The 11781-nt window shown below is 39.6% G+C and overlaps 1 protein-coding gene across 1 annotated transcript; it reads right to left on the bottom strand.

The window, feature by feature from the left end:
- Nucleotides 1-3: 3 nt before the first annotated feature.
- LOC136439563 (gamma-aminobutyric acid receptor subunit beta-like) lies at nt 4-10248 on the bottom strand. Its single transcript, XM_066434983.1, has 11 exons — nt 9872-10248; nt 8095-8154; nt 7260-7358; nt 6466-6597; nt 5622-5813; nt 5106-5246; nt 3895-4041; nt 3530-3703; nt 3247-3294; nt 1993-2121; nt 4-1578 (listed from the first exon to the last, which is right to left on the bottom strand). The coding sequence occupies exons 2-11, from the start codon at nt 8146-8148 to the stop codon at nt 1522-1524; spliced, it is 1173 nt and encodes a 390-aa protein (XP_066291080.1). The 5' UTR covers nt 8149-8154; nt 9872-10248; the 3' UTR covers nt 4-1521.
- Nucleotides 10249-11781: the final 1533 nt, after the last annotated feature.

Raw genomic sequence — 11781 nt, 5'->3', positions numbered from 1 at the left:
ATGATCTTTTCACACGGTTTCTGTAATAGTATTTAAACCAAACCAGGCAGTATTAGTATCAAGGATACAGCATCTCTTAAGACATCTTGACAACATCAGAGCTACAAATATGAGAAAGAAATGCACCCAGGTATCACTACAGGTGAGTTTATGGCTAGGCATTTCTCTTAAAACATAGGTTGCCATCTTGGTCACCGTCATATTTCATGCATCTTGTCCATTATCATAAGTTGTGCATTGATTGCATAACAATATGTTTAACCCTTTTTTTGTTACATTGCTTTATTATTTCTATCATATTTTCAATGCTGTATTGCGATAATTTTTTAGTAAGGTTGACATATGCATCCAGTATAATTATCTATAATAAAGTAATTTGAATTGGCTGACATTTAAAGAGTGGCATTAAACAGGGTATGAAAGAAATATTACTACATCTTGGAATCGGTGCATCAAACCCTGGGAAACTTTAGTTTGTTCTTGCTCACCGTATTTTCATTTTTTTCGAAAGGGGGGTGTTGGTGTTGCAGGAGTCTCTTGTAGAAAATACATAACTGTATGTATATAGCAAACAATGTCAAAAAAACAGTAATGTAAAAACGTTTACCAAGTAGCAAATGCAATCTCAAATCGAAATAATCAGATAACATTGTCACTCTGAAGCTTGAGCATCATAATTTTCAGTAGCAATCTAAGAATTTGTATCACAAATAATTAGCGACCTAAAATTTGCACCAATCAACAGTGGCAGTCTAAAAGAAAAAAAAGTATAACAGTTTTGCTACGTAACAATATAGCAATTTAACGTGTACATTGTACGAATCGCGGTATAGAAAACATGTACTATATAACTGTACTGGTAGCAATATGAAAATTTATCACAAAACTCGGATAACCTTTGAAATAAATTGTACCATACACCGGAAGCAATTATAACAGTCTAAAAATACTTGAACACATGACACTGGCTGTCTTAACTTGTGTCTCAAAAGAATAGATTTCTGAAAGCCTGTACCATATTGGAACAGCAATCTGTAAACTCTAGCCACTTGACGATAGTAATTTAGACACTATATGGTTATCTTCAAACATTTCCACTGCATGCAGACATGGTTCATCATTGTTTTCAAACATGATTTCTAGTCACCCAGCAAGACTGACATTTTAATGATAAAAAACAAAATCTATCATAATGATAATGCATGATTTCTTTCACTTTTATCGCCTTTCTGCTGCATGTGTGCCTATTAGGAAGAAAGTACATGATGCAAAATTACATTAAGTGAAGCACGACTCTAAGCATTAGGATATCATATTTCAATTATATCTATAAGTTGCTTCGTATGTCTTTTATTTGATATAAACGAGAGGATTGTGGTTTTCTTTACATTTTGTTTAAAGCCGGTATCTTAGAATTAACATTAAAGCAAGAAAAGGCGTAGATGCTTGAAGTTGTTGAAGTTGTTCCATACTAGCTTGTTTCCCAATGGCCGAGCATCCATCATAGTGGTGTTGACAGTCTTACAGAATCAAACGTCTGTCCTCTTCACTAGGACCCTGTTCTTCTGATGGCTGAAACTTTGGGTAGAAAGAGAAATGGAGGAAAACAGATATCTTCAGACGAAACGTATGATATCAATTAGCAAGAGTAAATGTTCTCATGGTTATATGTGTCCATATGAATGTTCTCAATCTCTTATAGAAACACATACTGAGCTTTAGAATATCGTCTTTTAGTTCAACAGCATTTTACTTCTACCTTCATCGATCTTCATCGGGTGACTAACTCACGCTACTCTGATCTAGCGTTAACAATACAGGAGTGAGTGTCAGCATACGACTAAAACTCGACCTTATCCGATCAATCCAAAGTCCGCACAGGAGTTTGCTGTGTTAGGACAAAGAGAAGTGTACTTACCATATGTTATGCCCGAGGGAATGTAACCTGCTATTTTTCTATGTACATTGACAAAAAACGGGCACAATAATTACCCATTTAACTTCTTCTTCAGTAAATCCCTTGATGATCATGTTGCTCTCAGTGCTCCCTTTTAGTGTCTCTCCACGCTCCCTGTATTTTCTACGCTTCTCGTAGGCTTCTTCGATTCGTACACTGAGACGCTGTTGGGACAAAAGGCCTAACTTATTTATTAGGTACAGTCATTGGTCTGTAGGGTTGACATATTTTCTCTTATGACATCACCTATTATAAAGTACTGCATAGGTCTACACATGCTGTTCTTTGCCACGTTTGGGGCCTAGAACGAACCACCCACCCGAGTCCCGACCCTCACCATGCTCTCTGTTTTGGCTGGAAGTGTGTGCCCGCTTGATGGCGGTCGCCTCAGCGCATAGGTGACTTTAGGCTTTAGACGACGATTTTCCGCATAACTTATACCGTAGGACCTCTAGCTACGCGTGATAAAAAGGATATAATGTCCCTCTAGCAAGTAAAAGATCCCGCACTTATCTAAAAGAGTAGGTGTCCTCCCTGTCGTGAGAGATTCAAGTAAATCTGTCCGGATATGCAGGTTTTACTGTTAAGTTCGAATGAACCTTGTGCTTTCCAGAATGAATTTTTCTTGACAATGTATCATGCATGCTCAATTGGTCACTTGTATTAAACGCTCACTCTAATAGTCAAAGCTTACTCTGGTACATTTTCAATAACAACTGCCATAACTACAGTATATTTTCAAAGATATGCTATTAGCAAAAAATACACTCAACTGACCAGCATTTCCAGCTCCATTGGACTGTCCGTCCAAGTGATATAGGATTAACTTATCATACATAGAATTTGAATCGATAATTCATTAGCTGAGATTGGAGATGTTGGCACACTTAAGCTTTTGTTTAATTGTCATTCCGTTTTAATATATCTGCATTGATGTTGAGTGGCGCTGTCAAAATTAGTTGCACAGCTTTGTTTTCATCTTTGTTATCTTGACTTTAAAGAAACTCATTTATTACGACATGCGGCTGTTCACCGGGAATGCAATACAAACAATAAGCAATCAAGCAAACGAATAAACATAAAACAAACAAACAAACAAACATACAAATACATTTACCCGGTTGAACTGTTCACTGAAACGTGTTTGTTTATAGATGAACTTACCTTGCATTTAAATGTTCTTAAAAAATTCTTAAATAAGACGTTTCCAAACATAATCTTTTGTGACTTGAGATGTATATACTCCCGGTAAGATAATAAAAAAAGAGAAGTGAGGTGATTTACCTTACCTTGCCGTTTTTTGTAACCGTTTGCACCTCTTTGTTGTTGTTACTCACCTAGTCAACAAACAATGAGTGTATGCATTTAATGTACATGTACATGCCGAATTCAGTTTTTTTTTGGCTTCCCAACAACCTGAAACAGATAAAAACCTTATCGACTTTTTACATAAACAATATTGAGTTTGTCAACCATGGGTATCTCTCTCTGCCATATAATACTTTAAATCTAGTAATGAGCAGCACAAATTAAATCAAATACTGATTTGATCATTTGTGTCTGTTTACGTACTGTCTTCCAAATGATGATCCCAAAGACAAGGTGTGCCACGATTACAAAAACCCCAAGCATGGTCGCAGAGATCTGGTCACACAGCTTGACGGAATCCTCCGGAAGGGCGGAGGCCACAGCGTTCAGCAGTGCCACGCAGGACTGGAAGAAGATGCACACCACCACATACTTGTCCTAGGAATCACAAATAAAAAAAGATCTGTAAACACCCTCATATGTACTTTTCCAAAGGCTTCATGGCTACCACTCGATTTCCTCTCTCTTTTTTTCTTTACAATGATCTTTTTGCAATATTTAAAATTTGGAATATTCTAGAACTAAGAAAGTGAAATTCCTTTATCTTTTTACTGACAATATATACTCACCAACAATGTCATGTAAGAGACGGTGGGGAGATACTGGGACACCACCAGCTTGATGGCTACAGTAGTCAGCAGGAGAGTGAACGTGTTGCTGAGACGGTAGTCCGTTCGGACGGAGAACGTGGTGAAGGTCAGGGCCGTGATGAGGAACTGTAAGACAAAAAAAGGTGGTGAGATAGCAGAAACCAACTTCCCCATACTCAGGTAGTTGACAAAGTTGATTCCATTCACTCATAATTGAAATGCCAAAAATTTTAAGGCATGGAAATAAACATGCTCATCGCTGGACGTGCACACATGTTGCCTCATTATCTCACAACAAATGCATATATATAACCTTGCCAGTATAGTACAATACAATAGGGTTGATATTGGGAAGAATGGAGACGGGTGTGCCACAAGGTTACTGCAACTGATGTTCAATGTAACTGCTAACGAAATTACAAGTTCCATCTACAGAACGTCACGCCACAGAAGCGTATTGCTCATTCTTCGAGTGTCCATTTTTCCCTACTGTTGTATGTTACAGTGTTCTCTTTCAAAATGCTACCTACATTAAAGAACTATTTAAGCTAAAAGACCTATCATTTCTGCGCTCGTGATGAGAAAAAAGAAAATGCTAGTCTGCTTTTTCGAGAATAGGATGTCAAAGCACAGTTTTAATGTTCTACAAACTCATTCTTATTCACAATTGGTTACATTTGTACTTACACATAATCAAACTTATTATCCTGAATGAAATATATGTATCGCTAGAAGAATATTTCGAGCCCTGCCCCTGTTTACCCATTGTGTCACACTTAATCTGGCAATTCAGTGTTCTAAACCAGTCCAACTACATATTTTTTGGAGCAATTTCAAACTGAATTTATAACCACATGTTTGGCTTGGGCAGGCAGGGTTTTGACGTATATGATAACTTCGGACACCAATAATACTGAAACTGATTTCGTTACACGAATGAAACCTTTTAGGCATCCCAGAACTAATGTGAGCTTGTAAAGAAAAAGTCGGCATGATTGTGGGCAAAACAGTGGAGGCAAAGAGGGTCACAGGTGGAAAAGTGGAATAAGGCAGGTTTGGGTGGAACAGTATTCTGCGTCATAGAGAATTTTCTTTCAGAGACTGACAATGATATAACCGTAAGGCTCAAATGAATGAGTGGAAACCTGTCATCCTAACAATTTAAACCTACCATCCCAAGACATGCCTACATTAATCTGCATGGTCATTTGACAGATAAGACGACATGTACCTGAAAAATCTTCTTCCGTAATGACGTCGTTGGACCCATAGTTCTTTCTTAGCTCCACTCTTTTGGTTGACCAGCCTGACATCAGTTGGACAGTCAGCTTCTGCAACATAATTGATATCTATGACTAAGACATGTATTGCATATTTGCAATTCAAATAATATCATAGAGATAATAAACAGTCTTAGTTACATTTCGGTAGACTACAGATATCAGAATACGCTAACAGACATACATGTACAAACACACACACACCCATGAAACAACACCAATGATTGATTTTTATCCCAAGTGTAGATGTGTAATAAGAACATGAGGATATAAATTGTTTGTTTTTAGATTTGTGGATGAAAATTATAGTTCGTTTAAGATACAAAAATATAAAAAAACAGCACTTCACATATTTCTTCAACTCCGGCAAATTATAGCGCAGGTAATTGAAAAAAAAATAGATCAGCTCTCATCATTAAAAAGTACCTGTTTGTCGAAAGGAAAGTCGGTGAGGTCCATGTCAACCTTGAAGGTTGCCGTAACCTTTCTGAATTCGTGTACGATGGGTACGGCCTCCCCTTCCACCGGGATTAGGTTCTGTTTACTCTCCATCTTGTCAATGCGCACGGTGTTCCTCAGCTCGATTCGCGGATCCCATTGGTCACCCCAGTTTACTTTCTGAAACATATAATAACGCATTAGCCTACTTATGCAAGGACGTTCATGTTATCCCAGTTTAAAATTTAAAGTAATGCAAAGTTTATGACATCATTTATGAATCCCGGGCGGATGACCCGGGAAAACTATGTTATTGTCATTCGAAATTCGAATCAAAATCGATGCGTAGTACACGGTAACTAATAGGCGCTGTGAACTACTCATGACACCAAGAAATGCCCTTTTGGCAGTTCAACGTATTTTCTGGGAATGGCCGCCAAGAAGCAGAAAGTAGACTTTTGTCCTCGGGATTACACCACCTACGTATACCCACCTACACATACCATCGCCGTCGGGCCGGCATCCCAGTACATCCAGTGGTTCTTGAGATATATATATTTTCATATACTAATAAAATCTATACCTCCAATTTTCATCGAGGTAACAAACAGATTTCTTTTTCTATTGAAATAACAATGGCCATGTTATAAGGATGACAGACATGGACAAGGGGAACATGGAAAGAAACAATGAGTCCCAAAAGCTGTCTGAGACACACTTGGATGCTGCTCAGTCCTTGAAAAAGGAACATACCCGAGTAGAGAAAACTGATAGCCTTACGTCTCACGCACAAAGAAGAGGCGACGATAAGTAAATATGTAACATCACTTACCTCCCTGACTTTAATCCCACTGAGCTTCGGGTCCTTGTAGAATATCTCGTACCAGAGTTCTGCCGAGAACTCCTGCTTGACGGTGTCGATATCTCTGAGTGAGAACAGGGTCGGGGTGATCAGCACACGGATCTGTGGAGAAGTGCAAATATATGTTTATATTGCATGCATTTAGGTCTTACACTACACTTCTTTTCTTTATGAATAAATGTAAGATAATGGTGTTGTGTAATTTTTACCTAATAAGATATATGTCATGCTGTGATAATGTTTCTTTCAATTAGTTATGAATAATAATGTAGTTATTCAGCTTTTCTATGAAAAAATGTATTCAACTATGAGATTGGAGAAAAGAAGACCACAGCACTTGGCTTAGGCTGCATAAACTGCATAAGATTATTGGTGAAATGTCACTATTTCTATGGTTTTCCTTTGTAAAGGTATTTTGCTCTGTTGTAAAAAAGATACTCTCCGGTCTTTTTCTTCCAAAACGTATTGTCCCACAGTTAATATTCTTAGAACAGTTTACCACAATGAGGTAGGCGTATAAACTACTGGTAAGAGTGTGTATTTCACGGCAACAACATGATGTGTGAGTTTTCATATTTGGGTTTATAGGCAGTAAACAAATAATCAGTAAATAAGCCGGTTTACAGCTTGTGTTGACGTTTTCTATCATATCTCAGGGGCCTTTGGCATATTTTCAAACATAACCGACAATACTCATGCGGAATTTAAATCGTTAACCAATGATATTGGCAGTGTGTTGGGCAAGTAATTTTGAAATAACTTACCTTCTCTTCATTTACGCTTAACCACTTCCGACCATTGCTGCTCGCTAGGTTGCTGTTGATATGCTTTAGCTCAGTCAAAACATCGTTCAGGGAGGGCGCCTTATGGAGGTAAAATGAGAATAAATCATTAGCAGTAAATAGCGGGCCGCGGGACGTTAGGCCGAATCAAGATGGCAATTCGAGAGCCAAGAGGTGGTTTGTCAGAATCTTTGAAGTTTAACCTGCATAAAGAAAGAAAGAATTGAATTCAACGCTGTGCTGCAAATAGCTTAGACAGAAATATGCAAAGTTATTTGCAAGTTTGCGTGATTTTATTTAAAACAAAACACGAATAAATTCCTATTTTTCTTTTATATTGTTTCAATAGATGTTGGTAATTTTTCATTGTCCAGACATGTGAAAGTTAGTTAAAGTATACATTAGCAAGCATGAATTGTAAAAATGTAAAGTCATTTGAACAATTTTCCAGCTTATGTTTCTATACACTGATACATATACTGTTGTTATTGTTATGTTTAACCTTGGGCAATAAATATATTTACTTTAATTGCACTGCTGAAAGAAGTTGTTGTTATCTTCCAATCTTGCACCATAATGATACAATAGGTAATATACGCAGAGATTGCTGTCCTGTACAAAGACTTCGCACAAATGTAATGATTTTGACTAGAGCAGTTTGCTGGGTATAACATACTTGTCAAAATTAATGAGAAAAATAATTCCAGGGAAATGTAGACACAGGACACGACAAAGGTAAGCCCTACATCCGCACAATGGAGCATACTCTCTCCCCACACATGTAGGGTTTAATGTAAGGACAAGTCATTTCATTTACCTTCTCTTCAAACGTTGCCTTGCACGAAGTTTGTCCACAACTTGGATCGGCCATCTCTTTCTATACTGTAGGAACAATGACAAAGAAACTGTGAAATTTATTCCATATTCCCTTCTTACATTGTCAATCATATGATTAGAGCAGAGTAGAGCAGAGAAAAGTAGAGTAGGGTACGGTAGGGTAGGGCAGGTAAGCGTATTGGGAATGGTAGGGTAGGGTAGGGAAGTGTGGGGTGGGGTGTGGTGAGGTGGGGAAGGCAGGGTAGGGTAGAGAAGGGTAAGGTAGCGTAGGGTAGGTCAGGGTAGGGTACTAGTGCCGTAGTGGCTTGCGGTTGACTCACGCCAGTCGTTTACCTGTTGTCTGCACAATACCGCACCGACGACACTTTGGCTATCAAAAGTTTTTGGGGAGGGGGCACCACGTTAAAAATATAACGCCACCTCACACAACGCACGTATTGTCATACCTACAACGCTGTGTAACGCATCTGACATGAAAAGACGATTTTCCACTAAATTCAGACTAACATTGCTCGCATCTTATCGTTTTAACTTACCTTTTATATAGACTTCTCAGGGTAATTTACATGTGAACCTTTCCACTCATCGTCGTCACCACCCGCTGTATTTTTTATGCCTAACAACAGGGTTCGTAACATAATCGTCTTGGTCCAAAGGCCATGTCAATACCAGTATTCCGTTGTGCTGCCACATGACACTACAATAACAACGGTGTTAGCGTAGGGACAAAGGCAAAGTGAAGCGTGGCATTGGGACGACCGTTAACACTTTTCTAAACAAGCTGCGCACGAATCACGAATGGAATCGGACCAAGAACTAATGACATTTTCAGGGCAGGTTTTTATGCATGTATCTATTTACGTTATGGCTACGTTATAAAGATATGCTACTTGAATTTGATTTTTTGGGTCCATGACGTGGCAGCCAGGATGACGTCTAATACTGAACTGATAACGTGCTTCAGCGATGACTCAGGGGTGTTACATTCTAAACAAGATAACCTCCAAAAGTGAAGGGATATAACGCGTTCCATCGATGACTCACTGTTGTGAAATTAAAAACAAAGTACCCCTGAAACTGAAATGACAGATACTTTAGTGATGACTCACAGGTGTGAAACTAGAATCAAGATGGCCACTGAAAATAAAAGGGCACATACATATTCAAGCACCGACTTTGGCAAAATACGGCGCTGTGTGCCCTGTATTTTGCCAGTTTTTTACATCGGGAGACACCAGTTTTTATAAAAAACTGTCTGGACAAATAATGGCACGTGCTTTCAGGCGTGCAATTGCTGTTAAGACCTTGATATTGTTTGTTCTTTCGCAGCCCTGCAGAAAAAATTGGCGCTGTGTCCGCCCTGTGTCAGAAATTAAAATATTGGTGTTGTCATTTTTTTCTCGGGTATGTAGAAGAATATGACCTAACTCAACAAGTCACGTTTTTAACATATTAGCACCACGCAGAGAATGGTTTTTGTGTGACATGGAGCATGTTGGGACGTTAGTTTCCATTATAAAAGAAATGAAAGGGAGCCCATCTTCGTTGCAGCCAAGAACGTTACAAATCACTAATATGGGAGAGTTGAATTATGAAATGAGTTAACTCGGCTTAAGTCGTTTTATCGTTGCTGAGGCATTCTAAATGAGTCCCCAAACGTGTCAAAATAACGTGATAAACTACAACAAACCAATCTCCATTATATGACTTTAGTATGACTTTCCTAGAAAATTAAAACGATACAATAACCAACTCACAATGTTTGACGCTGTCGGCCCAGCTTCTGGTTGCCAAAGTAGCGGCACACGGCTGGGATATCAACGTTGTTTCAAAATGCCTTGGCTGTCTTAATTGCTCCACCGAGGAAGTGCGAGGTATGCTGCTAAAAATATGGTTAAGTATATTTCAGCGGACTACGCCCGAGGCGTTTCATGTTTGACCTTTTCCTTTATATTTGCATGTGGCCGGATGTGCCGCTAGCGTTCATTTTGTTGCATAAGGCTGGCGCAACATTTGGATAGCTTTGGCGCGAACAAACAATATTGATATAATTTATCCGTTCTGCGCTTGTTTGATTGGGTACACAGCGCACACAGAATGAAAGTAATATTTCAGCCTCTAAACTTTGATCTAGGTTTAGAAGTCGATGTATTAGAAACTCTACTGCACTTTTTATTTAATCTCCAAGCAGATCTACACGGGGCGCGAAAATCGTAAATGCTAGCCAGAGAAGCTCCAGTCAGCCAGAGAAGCTCCAGCCGGCCCCGTAGGATCTGCGCTAAGACGGACCTGAACAAGGTTATTAACACCCAATTGTTACCTAATCTCCCCGCAGTCAAACTGCGCTTAGAAAGAAGGTGCGAATTGTGCCGGCGTGCGAAGCCCCCGTCATTGGTCAGCTGCGCGCCGTCTCACAGTTACCCGGCGGCAGGTTTGAATTCCAGATAACAATGGAAGCAAGCAAGCGCTGGTGGACGGAAAGAGTCCGCCGTAATTTCCATGCTATCTGGGAGTTTGAAATTAGGGATACTCAACTAGATGTCATTCTAGCATGTCTGGAAAGTAAAGATTGGGATTGCGACGGGCAAGGGGAAATCCCTGTGCTACCAAATTGCATTCCGCTGTGGCTTGAAACAAAACTTGTTTCGGTCGTCTCACCGTTACGAGCGCTAATCAGCGACCAAGTAAGGACGTTATGTAGAGACTTCTCGATCCACCGGACGACGCCATGGCTTCTGCCATAACTCAAGACATGACAAACGACAAGACTCGGGTTTTACTGAAATGACTAGACGCGAGAATCTGACTCTCAAAAAGATACAAAGATGGCGGTGTTTTCGGCGTGAGTTTTACACCGCATCCAAGCGTGAAATAATGGCCAAAAACAAATTCCAAGTTGTGGTTAAAAAATGACACGCCAAGCATTCACAAAAATAAAACGACATTTTAATCAATTTGATACTGTAAAACATTAAACTAAATACTAATGGTGCAAATTTGTCTAACGGAAAAGTCTTTATGTCGATACCTTTGCTTTGATGCGTTGTGATGCGGTGTGTTCCCGCACTATTGTATCTGAGGGGAAACACTCCCGCTGTGAACTGGCGCGGCCGGCTACGTTCGTCCCAGAATCAGGTTGTAAACGATAATCCCTGCCAATTTTCACATTGGAGTTAAGCAGGCACGAGGAGGAGTAGAGACAGCTTTCTCAATAGGTTGCCCCTCCTCGTGCCGGTTAATAACCTTGTTCAGGTCCGTCTTAGCGCAGATCCTACGGGGCCGGCTGGAGCTTCTCTGGCTGACTGGAGCTTCTCTGGCTAGCATTTACGATTTTCGCGCCCCGTGTAGATCTGCTTGGAGATTACCCTTAATCTACATCTAAATAAAAAGTGCAGTAGAGTTTCTAATACATCGACTTCTAAACCTAGATCAAAGTTTAGAGGCTGAAATATTACTTTCATTCTGTGTGCGCTTCTCTGGCTGACTGGAGCTTCTCTGGCTAGCATTTACGATTTTCGCGCCCCGTGTAGATCTGCTTGGAGATTAGATTAAGGGATGGTAGCGCTAAACACTGCGACCGGGATGTCGTTACAAGTATTCGCTGACTCAAGCTCTCTCCCGAATAAGTGTGTGGTATGGTGCTGATACGGTTACTTTTATTTATAGC

The sequence above is a fragment of the Branchiostoma lanceolatum genome, chromosome 8, assembly GCF_035083965.1.
Source record: "Branchiostoma lanceolatum isolate klBraLanc5 chromosome 8, klBraLanc5.hap2, whole genome shotgun sequence".
NCBI lineage: Eukaryota > Metazoa > Chordata > Leptocardii > Amphioxiformes > Branchiostomatidae > Branchiostoma > Branchiostoma lanceolatum.
The sequence above is the reverse complement of the archived record's forward strand: the minus strand, read 5'-3'. Positions and strand labels throughout refer to the sequence as shown.